Below are 24,805 nucleotides of genomic sequence, written 5' to 3' on the forward strand. Positions count from 1 at the left end.
ATAAACAAAGGTTACATGTTAACAAAGCATTTATGTAAATAAGACAAATTATTGATGGTAGAAATAGTTTTTGCCGTTATCTACAAATTTTAGAAACTCTATGCAAAAATTAATATCTTAAGATAAAGTGTAAAAAAATGACGTCGTGATTTCCTATTTCTTTTTTGGATTTTAATTTACTGGCCAATTACGTCTCGTTGGTACTTCCTGCTATCTACCGTTCATAAATCGCAAAAGGACAAGGCTATATATGACTGGGAAGACGGGAAAAATCAAAAAAGTACTTGAGAAGGGTGTAACGTCATTTTGAGAGTTTAGTATTTGTACACGATTGCTCAAACGCAGTATAATTGGTACATATGAAATAACCTTCCGACACTTATTTCCGGTTCGGGGACGGAAACGCAAAGCTGCTGTGTAATCGTACCATTTAGCCAGTACAGCAGCTCTGTCTGATAGTTATAAACAATAAAAATCCTGACGAATAAAAATGCCGGACTATCTAGGAGATGACCAGAGGAAGACAAAGGAAGAGGATAAGGATGACTCACCAATCAGAGGTATATTGTTAAAAAGCAACGGTCTTCATTTCAGACATTAGCTGCTTAGCTAAAGTTAGCTTCCATCGGTAACAGGGTCGTATTTGTTTTGTGCAGAAAAAAATCAAACCAAACGTCGCTAAACATGTAATTTATGAAGAAATTACGTGTCACTGCTAAATAAAATAATATAGTGAAATATGTAGCATGATGTGGAAGAGCTAACATTTTTTGGAATGTTGAAAATTGTTCCTAAAGTGAATGAATGAGCTGATAATTTCTTTTTTTATACGTGTCAATACAAACCCAATGGCCATAATCCCAATTCATTGACGTTGTGTTCTTGTTGTGTATAGCTTTGGATGAAGGAGACATTGCTCTTCTGAAAACTTACGTGAGTGTCCTCCCAGACGTGATGGAAGTAGTAGTCATTATTGTGTATTTTAATCCATATCCCCAAACTTCTTGCATCACCAGGGTCAAAGCACATACTCCAGACAGATAAAACAAGTGGAAGATGACATCCAACAGCTGCTTAAGAAAATAAATGAACTCACAGGTGAATTAAACATATTCCTTGAAAAGATGGTAAATTTAAAATATAAACTATAAGCTTTTATGTAAACACATTAGTGATTGAAAAATGAAAATTCAAATTTGCTTCATGAACCAGTTTTGTTAAATTTTTTTTTTTTACTCCTGTTCAACATTGAGCTAAAAATACGGACTTGCAATTTCTTAAACCCCTCATTTAAACCAACAGTGCTATCTAGAGGAGTAAAAAATTAAACTGGTTCATTAAGCAAATTTGAAGCTTCATTTTCCCATCACAAGTTCATACTGTAGCAATTGTTTTGTGGTTGTGACAGGTATTAAAGAATCAGACACTGGGCTGGCATCACCTGCTTTGTGGGATCTGGCTGCTGACAAGCAGACCCTTCAAAGTGAACAACCACTGCAAGTTGCAAGGTAAATGTAGTATCATGACTATTTGGTCTGGCTTTTCTAAATATTGTGAAAACCTTTCAAATCTACAAATCGTTTTCTGTAAAATTGATGTGGATTTAAAGCTCCACATAAGCAAGAACTTTGCTAGCTATGTATTTTGAACCCTTTTAATTTGATTTCAACAGATGCACAAAGATCATTAACGCAGACTCCGAGGACCCTAAATACATCATCAATGTCAAGCAGTTTGCCAAGTTTGTGGTGGACCTGAGTGATCAGGTGGCCCCGACTGACATAGAGGAAGGCATGAGAGTTGGGTAAGAAGAAAAAAGAAATCAATTCACCTTACTGATCAATTAAGATTTTAAACACTGACGCTGACAACTTCATGTTTTTTGTCGCAGTGTTGACAGAAACAAGTATCAGATCCATATCCCTCTGCCACCTAAAATTGATCCGACTGTCACCATGATGCAGGTACAAACACGCCGGGCAACATCTAATTAATTGGTTACCAATTTACACAAGTAACGTTACGTTGTCATGTAGGTGGAGGAAAAACCTGATGTTACCTACAGTGATGTCGGTGGCTGTAAGGAGCAGATTGAAAAGCTGAGGGAAGTCGTTGAGACCCCCTTGCTCCATGTGAGTTGTTTACTTAATGCTGATTTTAGCACAGCCACAAGAGGTCGCCATAAGTATCAGAACTTTCCATCATTATAAGTAAAATAATAACTATGGTAGCTAATAATTTGACATTAAAGCTATTTGTGTTTTCTATCACCAGCCCGAACGGTTTGTCAACTTGGGCATCGAGCCTCCGAAAGGTGTGCTTCTGTTCGGACCACCCGGTACCGGTAAGACCCTGTGCGCCCGTGCCGTGGCCAATCGGACAGACGCCTGCTTCATCCGAGTCATTGGTTCGGAACTGGTGCAGAAGTATGTGGGAGAGGTAAAAACATTCAGACTGAATCAAATAATGTGAAATGTTTTTTTTTTTGTTTCAATAAAAACAGTAAATAAATGTATTTTCTTTAGGGAGCCCGGATGGTGAGAGAACTTTTCGAGATGGCCAGGACCAAGAAAGCATGTCTTATCTTTTTTGATGAAATAGATGCTATTGGAGGTAAGGTGTCATGGTCAAGTTCTAATGTTGGCCGTCTTTTTTTTTTTTTCTTCATGAAATGTTACATTAAATGTCATTTTGGAACCAAATAGGCGCACGTTTCGACGACGGTGCCGGTGGAGACAACGAGGTGCAGAGGACCATGCTGGAGCTCATCAACCAGCTGGACGGTTTCGACCCGCGTGGAAACATCAAAGTGCTGATGGCCACCAACAGGCCTGACACTTTGGATCCGGCCCTGATGAGACCGGGACGTCTGGATAGGAAGATTGAGTTCAGCTTGCCTGATCTAGAGGTGCAGCAAACACCCACATAAAAAATATAGTGGTGGAATCAGGATCAATCAGGGCATAAAAATAAAAAATAAAACTTTTTTGGGGGGTTTCAGGGTCGGACGCATATCTTCAAGATTCATGCTCGTTCCATGAGTGTTGAGAGAGACATTCGCTTTGAGCTGTTGGCTCGCCTCTGTCCCAACAGCACAGGTAAAACTACTCAAATGTAATTGAAACTAGAGAAAACGCACTGACGTTTGGATCTTCTCGCCAGGTGCCGAGATTCGCAGCGTGTGCACTGAAGCCGGTATGTTTGCAATCAGAGCCCGCAGGAAGATCGCCACTGAGAAGGACTTCCTGGAGGCCGTTAACAAGGTCATCAAGTCCTACGCGAAGTTCAGCGCCACGCCCAGATACATGACTTACAATTAGGTGTGTGTGTATATTTTGTTTTCCATGTCCTCTAGAAGGCAGAGTGGAAAAAAATCCTTTTTGTTGTCAGATGTTAAAAATAAAAGTTTATTCCACGAGTCTCAAGATTTATTTTAAAAAAACAATTCAACAGTAAGCATCTGTCATTTGGTAATGTCTCTGAAAATATTAAATTACTTTGTGTTTTTCAAAACAACTAATCTCCCTAATATGCAACTGAAGCTGTTTAACACTTTACACAGCGCACACACACACACACGCATATCCAGCACAAAGCAACATTGCTATAACCAGTAACAACAAAGACAAACAACAATCCTGGGCATTTTAACAAGCCCCTGAGTGCTTCAAAAGGATGCAAAAAATATTCTTCTGTCGTATCAGCATGTAGAATTGGGTTTCGGATTTTGACAGTGCAACACAGCATCATGAACGGTGGGGAACACCATGTTGGGGCTTATGATTCCAGAGAAGAACTGTAGTTGGTCCAGCTCAGTCAGCAGACTTCCTAGTTGAGTCACACAGAAAAATGTGTTGGATCAGAATTTAAGGACTTGGTGGAAGAGTAGCACACAGGTAAGCTTTTTACGCATTCACTGCCATCGACAACTAAACTTGTCTATTACGTTTATTTTTGTTTTTTAACGGGAATGGTCAGGCGAGCGTCTCAATTGCTTCTCCACTGTAGAGTTCAAATTTGGAAATTTTATAATAAATGCTTGACATCACATTTCAGATATTGCAATTGGCACACTGGGAATCCACAGGGAGATAAATGGGCATTTTGCACGACCTACATTTTTCTACTAATTTCCAGAATTAACTCAGGATTAATTGCAAATTAATCACAAATTATATTTCTAACCTACATGGACAATATTTTTCCAAAATGTTTCTTACTCTTAAGAAAACAGTGAAGAGATGTTTCATGCTTGTATCTTTTAGTTCACTGGGTGTAATTTCATGGTCATAGCTAGTCATTTGAAATTAAAGATACTAGTTAGAAGGGGTGTGAAACATCAAGTTCAGGTAACTTTTCTGCCACTAGGGGGCAATGTTTTATGTTGGATGTTGCTAAGAGCAGGGGTCCTCAACCCCCGGTCCCGGTCCGTGGGTCACTTGGTAACAGGCCGCCAAGCCGCACAGGAAAAAAAAAAAAAAATTTATCGACAATCAATTAATTCAGGTAAGAGTAAGAATTTATTCAGAAAAATGTGGCGATTCTCTCCCAATTCCATCCGTTGGTGCAACTGTCTCTCGTGACACAGGTTAATTCAGGTCAAGACGCTCGTCTCGGTCACGTGACATGTCACCTCAGTCGAGCCCGTGAAGAAAGCAAATGTGAGCAAGAAACAGATGTTTGGAAAAAAAAAGGCCAATGAGGAGACAGAAGAAAAAGAGGCTACGACTTCTAAGAAAAGGAAAGCTGCATTTAAAAGAACATTTCTGGAGTCCTACTTAAAATATGCATTTATCGCCACAGGTGACTGATGCGCCAAGCAAGCCCACTCTGGCTAATATGTGGCGGCGACAGGCCAGCTAATGAGGCAATGCTTCGGCACATGGAGACCAAGCATCCTGTGTTAAAAGACAAACCTTAACCACTTTGGGTGTCATTGTCTCCGATTAGGCCGGCTCATTTCTGAGAAACAAGCTCAGTGCTCCCACTAATTCAACGTAATGGTGAGTTTTATTTTGATGTCGTTCATACTTGTTTTAATGCCAGTCATATCATTTTATTCATTTCATTCGTATTTATATATTTATTATAAATGTATTATTTATTTGTATAAATGTATAATTTATTTATATCAAGGTTGGTCCGCGAAAATATTTCTGACACGTAACTGGTCCGTGGCGCAAAAAAGGTTGGGGACCACTGGGTAAGAGGACTAGTTCGATTTTCAAATTGAGAACTAATGAATTGCAACATGCCTCAACTTGTGTATTCTACCCATTTTCACCATAATTTACAAGTCCAGGTAGAGTGACTCTTTTGCACGTTTTGTGCAGTTTGATACTGATGAGCATGTCATGATTATACTTACTATTGCAGCCCGCTATGATGACTTGAACATCTACTGCTGCATACTCCTTAATGACCTGCAGAGATACAGAGGGTTATACATAATCAATAAATTGGATTAAATGGTTATTATTGAGCAATACTTTGTTCACTACATGTTGCACATTTCACTCTTGTTGCCTCAAGTGACTAAAATAAATAACCTGTTTGATGGCTTTGGCTCCCACAGAGTCAATAAAGCCCACGTGAGTCCAGTCCAGGATGATGGAGTGGACTGAGCCGAGCGATTGAAGGAAGGCAAGCTCCTCAATATCCGTCGATCTGTGATCCTCTCCTAGGCGGCCGTTTGTCTGATCTCCAGCCATTTTACTGAACGACAAATCCTTCTGAGTCATAGCTCCTTCCTTCTCCTGATATATATAAAAAAAAGCCGAGTGAATCATTTCAGACTTTCAGTCTTATACAAACTCACTAAACTAAATTGGTTTTAAATCATTTCAAGGCTACTGTACTACATTTAGATTTCTACAGGTTATATTTATTAGTAGTGTTAATTATTAGTAAGTAACTGTTATGTATTTATATATATATATATATAGTAAGTAAAAGTTGATATTAGTACACAGTACTCTTATCATATTAAATTGTCCTGTACAGTATATAGCACAGTAACTATTGCACAAGCAAATAGACAGCAAAATACATATTTAACCATTGCAAACATGTTGGAGGACACAAAAAGTAGGAGGAGGAAAAAAAATAAGGTCAGTGAAGCTACCTCAGTATTTGTCTTTGGAGAACATGTCAGAGAGCTGTTGGCCTTTTGTTTTTTCTGAGCTTTTCTGGCAGTGTGGATGTGTTCCGGGTTTACACCTGTCTGTAAAATGAAAAGAATGCCAAAGATAAGAGCTGAATATAGCACAGAAGCACGTGATTAGATAATAATGTCTTGGGCAAGTGGCTTTTTATTTAAACAAAAAGTGAGGTTGTACAATCTTTTAAGGTTTAAGCATTTTAGCTTTCAATATGGTGGTTTAGTTTTTGGACCGACCTAACCAAGAGAGGAGTTGAAAAAGTGTTCACATGCCAGTGTTACAATCCCAAGGTAACAAGGATTACCTTCTCTTTGAGGGCGCTCACATAAAGGTCACTGTTGGCAAAGTAGATTGACGAGTTGTAATGGAAAATCTTAATCCCCTCGCATTCCACCGCCTTGGAAGAAGACGAATCAAAAATGGTCACTGTTGAGGGTGTTGGGGGCAACTTGGTCAATATGCTCTCTCCTCACAACTAACCTCTTCATATTCGTTCACTTCATAGTATAGTCCCGTGTTGGAAACCTGCCCGAGGACTGCCGTTTTCGAGCTGCAAGACAAAATAGAGTTTAGCCTTGAACCCAAATTTTGTGAAATGTTGAATACAGAAAGTAATGATAGTATATTGGCAATTTAAATATACTGACCTCTGTGTTCTATAGATGACTGTCAGTAAAGCAAATGCAATGGCAGAGAGAAGGCCATAATCCAAGCCCAATAGCACGGATGCAACAAAAGTCACCAGCCAGATGGCCTGATAAAGGAAAGCATTCGATTCATCCATTCATCATGCTGCTCAGCTTTTATTTTATTTTGAGTTTTTTTTAATTGATTAGTATTGATTATTTTCTCAGTACGTTTATTTGATTTTAAAGATTTTTTATTCTACTTTTAATATGACATTTTTTTTATCTGAGTCACAGTCTGTAAACTAGCTTGCTTGCCAGCTAGTTAGCAAGGCAACTCAATAGATAAGCTTAAAGTAACTTAAACCCAGTAGTATTGTGTACTATTTGTTTTTATTGTATATGTTCTTCATATATGAACCAAAAAAGGAGAGCACTTGATAACTCACGTTATGGTTTGGTTTTGCTAGTTTTGTAAACGTAAATTGAAGTTTACAGTACAATTTTCATAAATTTTAGTTTTGGTTCTATCATTGTTTTTTAACTACAACAATCTTAGCCCCATATCTCTCCAAAGGTGATTTTGTATTTTCTCGTGCAGCAGTTAACTGTATCTGTCCTCCTATTCTCTCTGTGTTAACAACTGCTGTGACAAATTTTTGCCTTTTGCACTGTACATCTATCCATCCATTTTCAATGTCGCTTGTTGTCAATGTTAAGATGGAGCCAGTCTAAATTACTTTGGAAAGCATTCAATTGGCTCATGCAAAACAATGTTAGCACGCTACTTTTTGTTAGCTTTCATCGACTGACCAGTTCAATCTTGCTGGTTCTCCATAGAGTTGGGATGTCTCTGAATTGTTTGAACATCCCCAGCAGGTTGACCATGATGATGGCTGCCAACGCAGTCTGGGATACAGAAAAGACAAAAGATGCTGTGAAAATGGTCATTCATCTCTGTGTGTAATTTCTTTTGAGCTTTTTTCAGCTTTGTGGGTGCGGCTAACATTGAGACGCACCAAATAATCCGGAACTCTGAACATACTCTATTAACAGACTTTTGATCACTACAGGCAGCAACTGGTTTGCAAGAGACACCAAGAGCTTGGCAGTTCCGGAGTGTTTAATCAATGCTAAAAGAGAATGTGTCATGACATCACCTCCATGGCCTCAGCTCACCTGTGGGAGCGGCTCAAAGACAAAACCAATGGCGACGATCACCAGTAACACCAAGAGAGAGCCGAGCAAGCCCGCAATCTGAACCAAGTGCACAAGAATCACAATCAGTAAACGTAATATTATCATTATCGTTTCATAACATCTTTTTCATCTTTTACCTGAGTTTTTCCCCCTGTGCTCTCCTGCACCAGGCTCCTTGACATGGAGCAAGTGATGGTGAATGTTTGGAAGAAAGAGCTGATGAAGTTACACAGGCCAAGGGCTATCAGCTCCTGTAAAGCAAGCTAGGTTTAGTATTTGAGGATGTTCTTGATTCAATACATTTCTTGAGATGGGGGAATTTTGATAGTCTTTACAAATGAAAACACAAAGCATAATCTGCATTTTTGACTAGCAGTGAGAAAAAAGGTGGGATATTTGTCAAGGACTGACACAAAAAAAAAATCAACACCCCAGATATTAAGTTTTTGTATTGCATGGGATAATAATTTTATAATTTCTTGGAGTAAATATATTCACTACTTTGATGATCACAATAGGAGAATCAAGGTGATTGTAATTCACAAAAACTAACAGAATCAGCAAACTAAAATTGTACAAACATTTTTGTTAACAAATTAAAATTTGTATAAAAATTACAACTAAAACTAATAAAAGCTAAATTAAAATGGCATGGTTTTGATTAAAGTAATTAAAACTACCAGAATAAAAAAACAACAACATGTCAAAACAAAATAGAAACTAAGTATAATGAAAAATACAAAACTTTAAAAATCTGGCAGCAATTCAGTCCTCCAAATTCTTTTTGTTATTAAAGAATGCATGAACTCCTAACGGCCAAAATACGTAGCAGAGACCTGTCTGACAAGTCTTTGTTTATAGAACCAATCCACTGAATTTCTTTGTTGACCACTTTTCTTGGGCACCGACACTCAAGACAAGACTTTCTAGATCCAGCCAACACTTTACTTCGCATCAAATTCTTACACAGAATGTTTTGAAATCTGGTATTTCCGCATGTACCGCACAATGCGTTTTCCGCACCTGATTACCATCCACACTGTAGTTGTGCTTCAAAGCAAAGATTTTGGCCAGTGATATTCCCATGGAGAAGCCTACAATCGCAATAGCAAAGGCGTCGGTGACCAAAGTGCGTAACAGAGAGAAGTCCGGAACCACAGGTGGGAGAAGCCTGAGAACACACAGGAGGATGATTGAAGCACATTCACACGGGTTATACATGATATCCTGTATTTTTCAGACTACAAGGCACATTTCGAATTTTTTTTCAAAAATGGACAATGGGCCGTATAATCAGGTCCATATGATAACATCTTGTTATCAAATCTTATCTTTGGTCAGCTCTCATAAAACTGCTGTTAATCGTCTTTGGAAAGACATGTAATCAATCAACATGACTAGATAATATTCAACATTGAAGCATGATTACACAGACACAAGAAGCGTGAACTCTTACCCAGTTGGTATACCCCCAACTACATCGACATTATAGTTTCCAGCCAATGCCATGCCATAAGAGACGCCGGTTGATAGAATGACGATGATTATCTCCCCAGGTATAGGGATGGGCAGTTTTTTTTTGAAGCGCTCATTTAAGTCTTTGATCACATAGAGAAAGACCAGACACACAAGGCCCAGGATGAGAGTGGTGACATTTGTACTTGTAATGTGACTAAGTACTGCCTTGATGCTCTGCAAAGATAAAGGACAAAAGCTTTAGATTTATTTTGAGAAAAAAAAAACAAAAAAACATTCTGAACTATGTCAAAAATGTTTTAAACGTTGTTTTAAACTCACATATATAACAGAGAGGGCTCCGCTGAAGCGCTTTGTTTTCACTCCCAGCAGGTATTTTAATTGAGAAACCACAACATGCACAGCAGCTGCTGTAGTAAAACCTCGCACTAGCGGCTCCGTGAGATAAATCGCCACAAAGCCAAATCTGAGAAGACCGAAAACAATCTAAAGAGAAAACGGCAATGAAAATTATTTTTATTTCTGATGAAACTAAAATGGAGCTTTGAGTTGGAAATACTGGACTGCACTGACCTGAATGATTCCCACGAGGGTTGTCAGCACCACAGCCACCTGGACCCTCTTGGCGTCACGTTCCGCCACATCAAAGATGGCGGACAGGTTGGTCCCATTGGTAGCTTGCATGTAAGAGTCTGGAACCTCCCTGACTGCAACGCTTCCAATCATCAGGCTTATTACTGCAAAGGTGCCTGTAAATCACACCCACAGACAGACCTAATGAAGAAATATTTTTCTAATTCACCATAATTTTAGTTGTACCATATTTTTCGGACTACCCATTCATTGCCATTGACAACAATATATGTCAATTTTTACTGGGCTAACAGTGAATAAGATAAAAAAATAGCTAATAACAATTTTGTCCTAATGATTAGCATGGGAAACAAAACCTGAAGCTCCTTTTGCTCTACTGCCTCTGCCAAAAAGTGAAAAGATTCTTTTCTCCTAGAATTGCCTTCTCAGGCAATAATTAAAAGTCAAGGAAACACAATAAAAGCTTCAGTTCTTTGTTTAAAAGTTAAACAGGTTTGGTTTATTATCCTGATTGTATTAAGTGACAGGAAGTAGTTTATTGAGTGTGTGACATTTCTCTCCGTCCAAATAGCAAAAGGTAAAAAAATCTCAACATTCCCAGGAAGCAAATTTAGTCTGGAACCAGTACAAAACTTAATTTCTGTAAACTACTCTACTTGAGAATTTTTCAAACTTCAAACAAAAATGATTTTTGCTCACCTATGGATATGTGCCTGGATGTGCCAAAGAAAACGTACAGCAGAACAGGATAGAACGACGAGTACAGACCATAAACTGGAGGCACAGCAGCTAGCATAGCATAGGCAAGACCTACGGTACAAAAGAGAGAGAGCTGTTTAAATAAACTGTCAAACTCAAACAAAACTTGTCCTCCCAACCTCAGAGCTACAGAGATACCAAAACCAAAGCAGCAGGTTGCAACAAGAAGCACCTCAGGAGTTGGCTATGGGCCTCCAAACAACATTCCTTGTTTTTCCAGATGATTCTCATGTCTGCTGAGTCGTGCTAAAAGCTGCTCACCTTGGGGGAGTTGCACAACTCCGGTGCTAAGACCTGAGACCACGTCGTGAAACAGGTATTCCCTGATTGGGTACTTTGGCAGCCAAGTGAGAATAGGCAGGAAGCTTAGAACCGCTGCCTTTGCCCGCTGCGTCGAGCACCTACGTAAAGCGAAAAGACCATCAATCGGGCATTTATTTCAGATACAAACATCATATAGTCCTACTTTTTAACAATAAGGTTCATTTATTTCATGGGCTGCATTGTAGTCATAGCTTCTTATGGAGGGCCATTATGACTGTCAAACCACATAAATGTATGAGCACCTCATATTATATACAGTAAAACCGACAAAACAAACTGACAAATGACTCGTTTTCAAATCAGACGAGTAAAAACTGGTCAATTATTAAAAAAAAAAAGATATTAAAAGTAAAGACAATTTGCAATTCTAGTAATGACACAAATTTCATGCACAATTTGTCTTCGCGGGCCACATAAAATGATGTGGCGGGCCGTATCTGGGCCCCCGGGCCTTGAGTTTGACAGGTGTGCCATGAAAAGATGTTCTTTGAGAGCACTTCTTAAACAACTTCATAAAACAGTCAGTAGTTTCATTCTGCATCACAGTTACCATATCATAAATATTTCTTTGAGAGAACTCAGTAAACAGTGAACAGAGGATGAAGAACAAATGAGTATTGTTTTGTTGTTTTTAATTCTTGCTTTTAAATTTTGTACTTTTAATTATGTGAAGCACATTGAATTACCTAGTGTGTGAAAGGTGCTCAAGAACAAAATTGCCTTGTCTGTTGCACCACCAATTGTGTTAAAAAATATGTTGCTTTCAAGCCCGCAATTAGCGATGCTAAGCGTTAGCATGTAAATGGAATTTTGCATTTTTTATGTTTACTTTGAAATTAAACTTTAACTGGAAGTAGTATTAAACAGCCAATAATTTAGTTTCGATATTTGTCAAACTGCTGGGAATGCTCTCACTAAAACAGATTAAATTATAATTGCTTAATAATTGGTTTATTGTGTTGTTGTTTTTTAATTAGGATGAAAATTAAGGTTGGCTAGGTACAAATTGTTGTCAAAATTGGACTTCCACTGCACATACTTGCCATAATAACACAAACATTTTCTTCTTTCAACATACCGACAGTACAGTGCAAGCTTCTGACAGAGGGTGGTGTTTTTTTCTTTGCGGTGGAGAAGCTCTGATCTGAGATGTGCCTCATCGTAGACGGGACGCTCAATCTTGTACATCAGCAACTTCTCTGCATCCTCCACCTGTATTGTTGCCACCGCTGCTGCTTCTTCTTCTTCATCATTTGGCTCCATCAATATTATTTCCTGTCTGTCGTTATTCCTTTACATGCCACACTTGCTCTCTGATAGTAACAAAACAAAATCATCTCAGGTTGTTTTGCTTTCTTGTTGTATAATGATTTTAAGTTTCTTCTGATAAGGAAGATTGCTTGAAGAGATAACATGTCAATAATTTGCACAAAAGATGACACCATACGTGTGTCCGCCTCTGAATGGTTGTAAATGTGAGTGAGTGACTCAATGAGTCACACTCAAGACCTCTCATTTTGAATGATGTCAGAAACCACTAGCAATCAGCCTCTGAAGTTAGTAGAATGATTACTGCCCCCAATATTGTGGATTTTATGGAAGTTTAAAGTATTCCTCAATAAGGGACACTCGCTTCTGTAGTGAGCACCAATGAAGAGGAAGACGTTAAATGTCCCCCCCAAAAATCTAAAATGTTGGCGCAATTGTTCTATTTGCAGTGGTTGAAGCGGGCATAAGTAGAGATGTCTACATACATTTTGGCGATCAAGTGAAAGCTTTCTCTATTGAAAAGAGAACACAAAATGTGAATAAAATTCAAAATATTGGGGAGATCGTTTCAATTAGGTCTGGAAAGATATGGATTTTAGGCGGCTGATGTTGACGACAATATTTGGCAGAATAAAATTCTGATAACCGATTGATTCATTCCAATATTTGGCATAATACAATTCAATAAAAAAAAAAATCATGATAATCTAGTCAGTGGCGAAGTTATGTTGGCTCGGCCAACAGTTTTTTACCTGTTTTTTTGTTTTGTTTTGTTTTCTGCAATAGAAATTACCCACATCTGATGCAAATCAATAAATGTTACATTTGACGGACATGCCAACATTGTGTGAGAGTTGTTATTTCTCAGAGCCTCTTACAGTACAAATGTGATGTGGTACGTGGATTTTGTAAGGTTAAAGATAGTTTGAAGCATTTCTGTCACTTCGTTAGCTAGCTAACATTGTATTAACGGAATTAGTAGTATTACAACGAATGTTTATTTGGTGTTTTTTGTTGTTGTTTTTTTTAGTAGGCAAGCCGTCTTTCATGATATCAATTAAACAGTCTCTGTCACTTGACCGGAAGACTTTTCTCTTCCTTTCGTAATGTCAGCTAATACAAGGGTGTTATTTAAAAGCCAGGTTTCTTACCTCCTTCTCCAGCTCCGGCTATCGTTAGGATGCTGCGGGTTGAACGTGAACTTTAAGAGAATGACCTTCTGGGCTAAAGTTTAACAGAAGCACGGTGATCCGGTGACAGTAAACGCTGTGACGACCGTTTGCAAAATTACAAAGAAAGATCGCATCCATACAAGCTAATGAGCTGCTCGGGTGATATTTATCGCTTAGTTCCGGTCTACGCGACGAGCGTTGCTCATCGTGGTTTGAATCTCGTGGGGTTTGAATTGGATTCACCAAAACAAAGCTATTGCATAAACACTGTTTTCATGGCTGAAATGATTGGTCGTAACATAAAACGTGTTCAGAAGAAGGCTATCTGTCCCGTACGTTTCGGTGCTGCAAATTCGAGTTCATGTATGAGGTCTTCACGTTGACGTCTTTGTTACTTGGCGATCGGATGACGAAAATAAATGTTAATAATAATAATAATAATAATAATAATAATAATAATAATAATAATAATAATAATAATAATCATCATCATCATCATCATCATCATCATCATCATCATCATCATCATCATCATCATCATTTTGAAAATTTAACTCAATTTTCGACAACTTCTGTCAGTCAAGGGTCATTTGAATTGTCATGTCACCCCACACATGATGAGTTCCATTTTATGAGTACCATAAAATATAATCAAATTCATAAGCATGGATGCCTAGCAGCCATTTGTATCTTCAGTATGTTTACCCTAAAGCAGGGATCAGCAACTGGTAAGCCCGCTGGTTGCATGTGACGCATTTTTTGCCCCAAGATTAATTTTAAGAATTTTTTTTTTTTTTTTTTGGGTGGAGTTCACCTATTTGCAAATTTATTTCGAATATTTTTGGGAGGGGGGTGAAGAAATGTGAAGCATGCAAGCATTCACCATTCATTTTTATTTCACTGTTTTTATAATTAAAGCCAGGACTATAAATACATACAAAATATGCATCAAGGATGATACATGCATTCAAACAAGTGGCCTTCACATAGTATTTAAGATATGTTGATGCTGAAGAGGAAAATATATATCTGTAACTTTATGAAAAGAAAGTATCATGTAAATTGAATATAGTTAACATTTCAATGTAGCCCAGCGTTGCATCAATAAGGATTTTTTTTTAAAAGAAACATTTACAATTAAAATGTATTGCAAACATATTGCTGAGTTATTCCATTATATACCTTACATATGTATTTTTTTGTCAAAATACAATGACAGCCACGGCAATACAATGTATAACAGCCTGCATGGTTACTTAAGGTATAAAATATTACAAAGAAGATCAACTGGTGATTGTCCAAACCCTGTGAGCATTTTGTCGTCTAATAGACGTCTATATGCTACCGAGATATCTAGGCTAAAACTCGGCTAAAAAAGGTCTAAAAGTGAAAGTTTTTTTAGACGTCGCTTTTAGACGTCTATTAGACATCTATGCTACAGACGCGTCTATAGCATAGACGTTGTCTATTAGACGTCTACGCAATAAACGTCTAAAAACTTTCACATATAGATGTCTAATAGACGTCTATAGCATAGACGTCGTCTATGTTTCCCAACATTTTTTCATTCACGCCACACCTTTTCATTGGAAAAAAATCTCGTGGTACATCACCAACAAAAATCTGTTAAGCTCCTATACTGAAATCAGTTATATTACAACGAAAGACGTAAAGGCCTATTCCTATATATGTATGGAGAGTCGAATGATTTAATAGAAATAAATACTAAATATTTTTTTAATTGTATTCTTTTTTTTAAATGAAAGTGACAGCTTTTTAAAAATGTTTGACAGTGTAAGAAATAAACTATTTAAAGTGATTGTGATTAAAATAAAAGAATCAACGTGATATTGTTTACTGTTTTAGACTAGGTCTATAAATATTGCAACAATAAGAACAAAGCCACTTGCTGTTCTGACAGCAGCTGAGTGGCTATCACAGTCGAGGTGTCTCGACTTGACTGTTTATTTTATGTATGTGAAAAATAACCAATCCAGGTTCTCCGGTTTTACTGCATGCTCTGATTTCCATTGGACCCCAAACGCACCACAACCGTCATACTGTTTGTCAATGTTACCAAAAGCACACAGCAACACACACATAAACTGAATATGTGCCGATGCAATACAATCAGACCGACACAATATGAAATCTCAAGATTCTCCGATTCTCGATTAGCTAGTGGCTGACCAGGCCTTGCGCGAACTGACCAGTGGTTTGGCGATCCTGTTTACAATGCGCTCCGTAATTAATATTGGACAATCACACCGCACAGCTGAACGTCTCTCACGGCACACCGGTGTGGGAAACACTGCAGTACAGTGCAGTAGGATAGGATAGGATAGGATAGGATAGGATAGGATAGGATAGGATAGGATAGGATAGGATAGGATAGGATAGGACAGGATAGGACAGGACAGGACAGGACAGGACAGGACAGGACAGGACAGGACAGGACAGGACAGGACAGGACAGGACAGGACAGGACAGGATAGGATAGGATAGGATAGGATAGGATAGGATAGGATAGGATAGGATAGGATAGGATAGGATAGGATAGGATAGGATAGGATAGGATAGGATAGGAAAGGAAAGGAATGGATATTGGCTGGCATTCTGGTCTCAGGGCTGTTGTCTTCTCCTCAGATAGAGATTCGCACCCTGGCTCCACCTGACTACAACTACCCAATGCCCGAGGCCTCGTTGGAGGAGCAGGAGGAGGAGGAGGAGGAGGAGGAGTTGCCCATAAAGCCCCAGCTCATCCCTCAGGGCTCAGGGGGGTCCGGTGTTCTCATGGGCCCAGACACACAGAAAGGTCTGAAACAGGTCAATCCTGTCATAAATAGGAAGTTATTTGAAATCGTAGGTTTTTGGAGGGTCTTGGAGTTGTGCAAGCAGCATTGCCCTTGATCAGTAACAGCTAATCTGTTGTGGTTTTCTGCATCTTTTCTTTGTGCATGTGTTCCATTTAACTAGCTGTTAATGGTTAAATGTGTCATGTTTGTTGTGTCTCCATTAATAACTAATCTTGTCTCTAACAAGAGGTGGAGCTGCGTCTGACGGCCAATGACATCCTTCATGTCTCCGGGGATTTTGGGGGCTCAGTGGGGTCCGGTGCCTCTGGAGCCTCTGGGGTTTCTGGGTCAGGAGGCTCAGGAGACCCACTGGTCTCTGGTGCCTCCGGGGGTTCCGGCGATATTATCTTCATCTCTGGGGCTTCTGAGGAGATTCTCAGCAGCTCTGGAGGATCAGGGGAGTTCTTGGTGTCCGGGGATGTGGATTTCTTGATATCAGGGGATCGCTATGAATCTGGGGAGGTCTCCGGATCTGGAGACCTCCTGATGTCTGGGGAGATCCTAGGATCAGGGGATTTCCTAATATCCGGTCATCTTTCTGGGTCCGGGGATCTCTTGATATCTGGAGATCTATCAGGATCTGGAGATCTCTTGATATCTGGGGATACCATGGGATCCACAGCTTCTGGAGATTCTGGAATTCTAATAGAATTGGGATCAAGCGGGTCTGGGCTTGAACTCCCTCTGGGCTCTGGAGGGTCTGGGGACCAAATTGGTTCTGGGTTCTCGGGAGATCTCCTGACCTCAGGTGCCTCTGGAGGCTCTGGGGTTTCTGGGGACACAGATGAGTCTGGGGAGTCAGGGATAACATTATTGCCTGGAGGTTAGTACTTTTGATACTAGTCACTCCATTATTCGTAACCTTTGTCACCCTAACCTGCTGTTTAGTCTTAATTGTGAGAACGAATGGTTAACAAGTTGATTGAATGTCCATGCCACATCTCGTCATGTGTCTCCTTATCACTCCATCTTGGCTCAAACAAGAGGTGGAACTCCCCCTCATTCCTACAACTATCCCACAAGAGGCATCGGGTACTTCTGGAGATTTCTCAGGAGTTTCAGGAACCTCAGGGGACCTTGGAGTCTCTGGAGACATAGATGTCTCTGGAACTTCTGGTGTCTCTGCCTCTGGAGAACCCAAGGAGCCTGATTTAATTCTGATTCCTGACATTGATAAAGGTCAGTATTTAATCTAGATTCAAGACATGTGCCAAAGGCTATTTTGATTTTTAAATCGTGGTGCCAGTGGAGTATGTCTGCTTACTAACACTCAAAAGTGATTTCCATTTAACTATTGTTAAATGCAATGAACACATTCTTGGTAACATCGCTAACTACTGCGGTAAACAGTATGCCACTGATTGCCAGACTTGTTGTTCACGTCCATGCTCATCTAACCTGTTTCCTCAACGCCTAATCTTGTCTCTAACAAGAGGAGGGGCTGCTTCCGACACAAGAGACCCCTCAGGAGGGTACTGGTGGTGTAGAAACAACACTGGGCTCTGGGCTACCAGAGCCAGAGGAACCCGAAGAACCTGAGGTTGACACGAAAGGTGAGCAAGTCAAGGAGAATAGAAAAGGAAACCAAGTTCCACATGCATTCAACATCAAACCATGGTCACAAAGTTAATCCAAATGACGCAACACAGCTCTTACTATTATGTTCTTTTGCTCTTCCCCTGGTTCTTCTCGCTTCTTGTGTCCTTCAGGTATGCCCACTTGCTTGCTGTGCACATGCCTTGGTGGTTCAGTCTACTGTGATGACTTGAAATTGGATAGCGTACCACCTCTGCCCAAAGACACAACTCATTTCTATGCCCGCTACAACAGGATCACAAAGATCAACAAGTCTGACTTTGCCTCCATGAGTATGTTTTACACCCGCGGCTGGTGCGATCTGCTAATGCAAAGAGCTGACAGTGTGGGTCTCGCTGCATTCCAGACAAGCTGAAGAGGATCAACTTGACAGCCAATGCCATTTCGTCCATTGAAAGCAGGGCGTTTATGGGTCTGCCGGAGCTTGAGGAGCTGGTGATTCGAGAAAATCACATTTCACAGATGCCCGTCCTGCCGGAGACCATGACTCTGATTGACGCCAGCCACAATAACATTGAGTCCAAGGGCATTCCCAAGGAGGCTTTTAAGGTTTGTCGATCAGAATATGAAAATTATTGGTATCAACTTGTCCTCTGTAATTCAATTGTCAAACATGACTTGTGAAATCCAGGACATGACCGGCTTGCTCTACCTGTACCTGACGGATAACGAAATAGACTACATCCCTGTGCCTCTTCCAGATAGTCTGCGATCCCTACATCTACAGGCAAGTTCTGCTCAGGTTTTGAAAGCACTTGCTCTCTGGTTCTGCGGCTCATTCTTTCGATAGCCAACTTGGTAGAATGAAGTACTATAGTGAGAACAGTGGGAATCATTGGGTAGAGGGTTCAAATCTGGTTTAAAGGAACATTCATTTTTGGTGACGAGAAAACATGACCAGTCATACCAATGAAAGTACTTGCCCAGTGAGATCTTAATCATATACATAAGCCTAGTTTGCAAGCAGCTGTTAGTAGAACGGCGGACTAGGGTAAATTATTTTAGGTCAGTGTTTCAAATCGGGTTTGAAATAAATGTGGCTTTCATTGTGGTTTACTCACGTGACTTCCACGAAAGCAGTGTTGATTAAGTTCCCATTCGGTGACATGTGGATGGTTACTGAGTGTCCATCTGGGAGCCAGTCCATTATATAGTCAGTCAGATGAAAGTCAGATGGGGTAGGTTCCAACTCCGTGTGACCCTGAACAGGATGAAGGATACAGAAAATGGATGGGATGATAACTTGGAATATTGCAAGGTCAACAAAAAATAATAATCACAATTTTTATATGTGATGTGTTTTCACAAAATCAGGTGTATGTTGTGGAAATTAGTTTAGAGTTATTGACAAAATTATTTGTTTGGTTAAAACTTGACATTTTGAGATTTCTCTACAAATAACCGCCTTGCTGTCTCTATTTTCATTTCCCATCAGCCAAAAGGTTAAAATCTTTGTCCAGGTTTATGAAAATAAGTGATTAGTACACAAGATGCCCCTAACTAAAGCCTCTCGTGTTTGATTACATCTGACAGTGTATGATAGCATCTCAGTAACCTGGCTTTAATAATTTCCTCGCCTGTACCGTTATTTCCCAAATGATTTACCGAGCAACCAATAAAAGTAGAAATCCACCCTAATGTGACGCCAGCACGAAATTAAACATGACACATGACAAAGTGCATTGCGTAACCAAGTGCTTGTTTACAGCTGAGAACAGTATGATGGCACCTCTCGGTAACACACCTTAACCAACTTCACGAATGATTTACAAAAAAATGACCAAAGCAGCCAACAAAGGTCAAAATACACCATAATATGACCCCAGGACAAAATCAAACAGAAGACAGGCCGACAGACAGTCGTTAGTTTTTGACCATGCCACATAGTCGAAGCGAATGCCGCCATGAGCCATTCGAAATGTTTGTAATCCAAATATGATTAATCATCAGTCCAGGGAATTTTTTTTCTACTTTTAATAGAACGCTTAACAATGATTTCATCACTTTTCAGCGTCGTCGTCACTTATTTGGCGACCGTGTATAGTCTATTGGACAGTACGTTGGTGACCCCTGCTGTACAGTCTGTAAATTGTTGATGTGTTTGTATTACAATCCATCCATCCATTTTTTTTCCCATCCATTTTTTAACCTATCCTCACGAGGGTCGCTGGCGTGCTGGAGCCTTACCCAGCAGACTTCGAGCAGTAGGCGGGGGACACTCGTCAGGGGTGTCAAACTCATTTTTTTCGAGGGCCGCATTGCAGTCATAGCTTCTTTCGGAGGGCCATTATGACTGTCAACCCAAACAAATGTATGAGCACCTCATATTGTATACAGTAAAAGATTCAAGATTCAAGATTCAAGAGTTTTTTATTCGCCATGTTTGAGCGTGCCAAACAAGGAATTTGACTTCGGTAAATCACAGCCTCTGTTCAACAATTAGGTGACTAACAACAACACTCAGCACATGTGAAGAACGAAAGATATTCTCAAACATCCCCAGATCTTAAACTCCCAAGAGGGCAAGGGAAAACTCAAAACTCCAGCTATGGGAAATGAGAAACCTTGAGAAAAGTCCACAGATGGGAGGGTCCCTCTTCTAGGATGACCAGGCTGCAATGGATGCAGAGAGGACACATAGTACAAACAGTGTAAACAAAAAAGGTGTGGAAAGCAGGATGTTATTGCACAGTAATGACTCTGAGACTCTAAGAGTGGTGTGAGTTCATCAGAGCGACAGCCTGGGGGAAGAAGCTGTCTCTGTGTCTGCTGGTTTTAGTGTACAGAGCTCTATAACGGCGTCCGGAGGGGAGTAGTTCAAACAGGCTGCAACCTGGGTGCGAAGGGTCTGTTGAGATGTTACTTGCACGTTTCCTGGTCCTGGTCAGGTACAAGTCTTGAATAGATGGGAGGTTGATTCCAATTATCTTTTCTGCAGTCCTTATTGTCCGTTGCAGTCTGTGCTTGTCTTGTTTGGAGGCCGATCCAAACCAGACAGTGATGGAGGTGCAGAGGACAGACTGGATGATGGCAGTGTAGAAGGTCTTCAGCAGCTCCCGCGGCAGGTTGAACTTCTTGAGCTGTCTCAGGAAGTACAGCCTCTGCTGGGCCTTCTTCCGGACAGAGTCTATGTGGCCGGTCCATTTCAGGTCCCGAGAGATTGTGGTTCCCAGGAACTTGAAGGTGTCTGATGATAGAATAGTATTACTGCGGATAGTGAGGGGTGAAAGTGGTGAAGGGCCTCGCCTGAAGTCCACTGTCATCTCCACGGTCTTGAGCGGGTTCAGGTCCAGGTGGTTTTGGCTGCACCAGTGGCTACAAAACAAACAGACAAATAACTCGTTTTCAAATCAGACGAATAAAAACTGGTCAAATATTTTTAAAAAGGTGGGATATTTGTCAAGGACTGACACAAAAAAAAAATCAACACCCCAGATATTAAGTTTTTGTATTGCATGGGATAATAATTTTATAATTTCTTGGAGTAAATATATTCACTACTTTGATGATCACAATAGGAGAATCAAGGTGATTGTAATTCACAAAAACTAACAGAATCAGCAAACTAAAATTGTACAAACATTTTTGTTAACAAATTAAAATTTGTATAAAAATTACAACTAAAACTAATAAAAGCTAAATTAAAATGGCATGGTTTTGATTAAAGTAATTAAAACTACCAGAATAAAAAAACAACAACATGTCAAAACAAATTAGAAACTAAGTATAATGAAAAATACACAACTTTAAAAATCTGGCAGCAATTCAGTCCTCCAAATTCTTTTTGTTATTAAAGAATGCATGAACTCCTAACGGCCAAAATACGTAGCAGAGACCTGTCTGACAAGTCTTTGTTTATAGAACCAATCCACTGAATTTCTTTGTTGACCACTTTTCTTGGGCACCGACTCTCTCAGCTGGCCTGGGAACGCCTTGGAATCCCCCGAGATGAGCTGGACGAAGTGGCTGGGGAGAGGGAAGTCTGGGAGTCCCTCCTAAAGCTGCTGCCCCCGCGACCCGACCCCGGATAAGCAGAAAAAGTTGGATGGATGGATGGATGGATGGATGGATGGATGGATGGATGGATGGATGGATGGATGGATGGATGGATGGATGGATGGATGGATGGATGGACATTAACATTTAATTCAACATTAAATGAGGTTCTCTTTAGTACATTTAACCTGTGACCCTTACCTTTGTGATGTGCTAGCTAGTGTGTGGTTTTAGTAAGTCATACGCATGTTTGCGGCAGATATAAATACAGTTGCAATATACCGTATTGGCCTGAATATAAGACAGTGTTTTTTTGCATTGAAATAAGACTGAAAAAGTGGGGGTTGTCTTACATTAGGGATGTAGACATTATACTCATTCACGACGCTAGATGGCGCCAGATATCTTTAAAGCGAATGGTGAACTTAACTCCCCAGGCCAAAGCGAACCCCTGTCACGAAGAAGAAAAAGAAAAATAGAGGTAAGAAAGAAAAGAAAAGAAAATAAGAGAAGCGATAACAGAAAATGGAGAAACGTAGCGACAATCTGGAAAAGTGGGTCGAAGATCGGCCAGGTTAACTGGCGGCAGCTGAGGAGAAGTTATAATGCAAACTTCAAGATGATGGTGATAAATGAGGCTGAGTTTTCAAACAATTGCAAAGCGGCTGTGAAATATGGTCTCACAGAGTGTAATGTACAGAGATGGAGAGCTCAAAAAGATCGCCTAGAAAAGCTCACAATTAGAGAAAAGCTTTCCGTGGTCCTCAGAGCAGCCGCTTTCAAGAGCTCGACAGGAGGGTGTGCACATAGGTGGACGAGAAATGAAAGGACGGGATGCCCATCAGCAGAGCTGTCATTCAGCTCAAGGCTGTGGAAATAGGCAAAGAGCTAAACATACCCACAGCTGACGTCAAAGCAAGCCTCGGCTGGTGCAAAACAATGATGCGGCGTAACGGACGAACGCTGCGACGCAGAACAAATCTAGCCCATTGCCTGCTCTTACTTTGGAGAGAAAGATTCAGAAGCCTCCAGTACGCTCCAGGCAAAGGCCTCCGGTGCCCGTCGCTCGGTCAAAGTTTCAGTCGTCTGGAAGTACTTTCAAAAATTTGAGTGGACATCAGTGCGCAGGAGGCTGATTTTTAGTCATTTTGGTCCGACCGCGCAACCACAGCGTGCTGGGTGCATTATTGTAACAGGTGCGCTGACAGAAAATATTCCACAATTTGAGTTGACCTCCAGCCTGGAGAGGCGGATTTTCCGTCATTTCTGTCCGACCAGGGAACTGCAGTGCGCCGGATACATTATTGCGGCAGCGCTGCACACTTCCATTGCCCCTGACGCTCACCAGCGATGCCCAAGTGCACCTCCACGAGTTCAAATTGACAACACGACTTTTGGTATTTCATGGAAACATGTCTATCATGAAAGGTTTTCGACAGCTTTGTATGTGGTAGCACAAATTTGCCGTCGTGACGTGCTGTTTGCGTATCAAAGTAAATGACATGAAAAGGGGAAAAACACTACATGAAAGCCTCTTTATTTACTGCCCTCTATCGGTAAGAACTGTGAACTACAATGCTATCAAACTCGGGTTATAATTTCAATTATGGAGTTGAAAATAGGCTTGCAGTTTCCGAATGCCATACGTGATGGGTGTTGTAAAAATTTGCTTTAATGATCGAAGTGCAAAAAAGAAAAACAACCTCACATCACCTAGTATTCCCAGGCGGTCCTCCATTCATGTACCAACCAGGTCCGACCCTGCCTAGCGTCCGAGATCAAACAAGATCGGGCGAGATCGGGCGTTCTCAGGGTAGTATGGCTGTAAGCCACGGTTGACCACAAAATTGATGAATGAATAATAAACGTCTGCTGTAACAAGAACTATAGTGTAGTCCAGGGGTGTCCAAGCCTTTTGCAAAGAGGGCCAGATTTGATAAACTGAAGGGGCCCGGGGGTTGAGAAAGGCATCTAATTTGACATACAATAGCTTGTGGAGCCACAGCTAGTTGAGTCATGAGAGTCAACATTATTGGCTCCAAGTTGTCTGCGTGTAACTTTGTGGAAAAAGACATCTGAAGGAGAAAGTTTAACATACAATAGTTTGAGCTGAGGTCGAGTCATTAAAACGTCGTTAATAAGTTAATAAGTTATCTGAAAGAGACTGACTGTTGGGATCATTTGATTTTGGAGGGAGACAGATGAAGGCCTCCGAAGGCCTTATATTTCAGTATATTTGATATGCCTCCAGCATATTTCGTATGCAACAAATTGTTTAGTTTTTATGAAAGTGGCCCAAGTTAAAAACATGTCCTGACTAAAAACACGTGATACACAGAGGTGTGGTTTGAGAGAAGGGGGTGGACCTGTTGTCGCTATATTACACCAGAGCAAGGGGCGGGCAGTTACGGTCCTCGAGGGCTGGTGTCCTGCATGTTTTCTATGTCACCCTGTTGCAACGCACCTGATTCAAATGGTCAGATAATTAGCAAGGTCTGCAGAAGCTGGATAACAATCCTGATCATTTGAATCAGGTGTGTTGCAGCAGGGAGACCTATAAAACATGCAGGACACCGGCCCTCGAGGACCAGAATTGCCCACCCCTGCACCAGAGTATCGAGCGGCTAGTTCACAGAAAAGAGCTAAGCTAAAGCTTTGGTGTTAAACTGCAGACCTGAAGCACAAATCATGATAGCGGAAACACCGGTCAGTATACGTACATCTTTGCCGCAGAGGCCCTGATGGCTTGTTAGACGCACCTAGGAAGAAACATATGT

At 40.4% G+C, this 24,805-nt stretch overlaps 3 protein-coding genes and 1 long non-coding RNA gene across 7 annotated transcripts; 2 read left to right on the forward strand and 2 right to left on the reverse strand.

Annotated features, from left to right (window-relative positions):
- The first annotated feature begins 235 nt into the window (after positions 1-235).
- Positions 236-3,418, forward strand: psmc2 (proteasome 26S subunit, ATPase 2). The gene is made up of 12 exons (XM_088366549.1): positions 236-560; positions 896-933; positions 1,017-1,098; positions 1,409-1,508; positions 1,673-1,804; positions 1,892-1,964; positions 2,037-2,132; positions 2,275-2,439; positions 2,526-2,613; positions 2,706-2,908; positions 3,002-3,098; positions 3,163-3,418. The coding sequence occupies exons 1-12, from the start codon at positions 491-493 to the stop codon at positions 3,318-3,320; spliced, it is 1,302 nt and encodes a 433-aa protein (XP_088222675.1). The 5' UTR covers positions 236-490; the 3' UTR covers positions 3,321-3,418.
- On the reverse strand, positions 3,378-13,849 carry slc26a5 (solute carrier family 26 member 5). 4 transcript variants are annotated; one of them, XM_088366543.1, is made up of 18 exons: positions 13,561-13,844; positions 12,219-12,453; positions 11,078-11,217; positions 10,757-10,867; positions 10,037-10,212; positions 9,785-9,949; positions 9,444-9,679; positions 9,011-9,158; positions 8,125-8,238; positions 7,967-8,044; positions 7,601-7,696; positions 6,809-6,915; positions 6,642-6,711; positions 6,466-6,558; positions 6,125-6,223; positions 5,550-5,756; positions 5,369-5,423; positions 3,378-3,828 (listed from the first exon to the last, which is right to left on the reverse strand). In XM_088366543.1, the coding sequence occupies exons 2-18, from the start codon at positions 12,401-12,403 to the stop codon at positions 3,701-3,703; spliced, it is 2,208 nt and encodes a 735-aa protein (XP_088222669.1). In that variant the 5' UTR covers positions 12,404-12,453; positions 13,561-13,844; the 3' UTR covers positions 3,378-3,700. The 4 variants fall into 4 exon arrangements, with proteins under 4 accessions (XP_088222669.1, XP_088222671.1, XP_088222672.1 ...); XM_088366544.1 differs by lacking the exon at positions 3,378-3,828 and adding an exon at positions 4,498-4,633 and having other exon boundaries at positions 13,561-13,849; XM_088366545.1 differs by lacking the exons at positions 12,219-12,453; positions 13,561-13,844 and having other exon boundaries at positions 10,989-11,082.
- Positions 13,850-15,904: 2,055 nt separating this feature from the next.
- Positions 15,905-22,161, forward strand: LOC148379498 (uncharacterized). Its single transcript, XM_088366548.1, has 8 exons — positions 15,905-16,396; positions 16,624-17,259; positions 17,421-17,615; positions 17,870-17,989; positions 18,146-18,304; positions 18,379-18,581; positions 18,664-18,759; positions 21,950-22,161. Exons 1-8 carry the CDS (start codon positions 16,270-16,272, stop codon positions 22,061-22,063), a joined length of 1,650 nt encoding a protein of 549 aa, XP_088222674.1. The 5' UTR covers positions 15,905-16,269; the 3' UTR covers positions 22,064-22,161.
- LOC148379499 (uncharacterized) lies at positions 20,384-23,037 on the reverse strand. The gene is made up of 2 exons (XR_015855326.1): positions 22,927-23,037; positions 20,384-21,347 (listed from the first exon to the last, which is right to left on the reverse strand). It is a non-coding gene; the product is annotated as an uncharacterized LOC148379499 (long non-coding RNA).
- Positions 23,038-24,805: the final 1,768 nt, after the last annotated feature.

Source organism: Syngnathus floridae, chromosome 22 (genome assembly GCF_059516105.1).
Source record: "Syngnathus floridae isolate MCC-2025c chromosome 22, RoL_Sflo_1.0, whole genome shotgun sequence".
NCBI classification, from domain to species: domain Eukaryota; kingdom Metazoa; phylum Chordata; class Actinopteri; order Syngnathiformes; family Syngnathidae; genus Syngnathus; species Syngnathus floridae.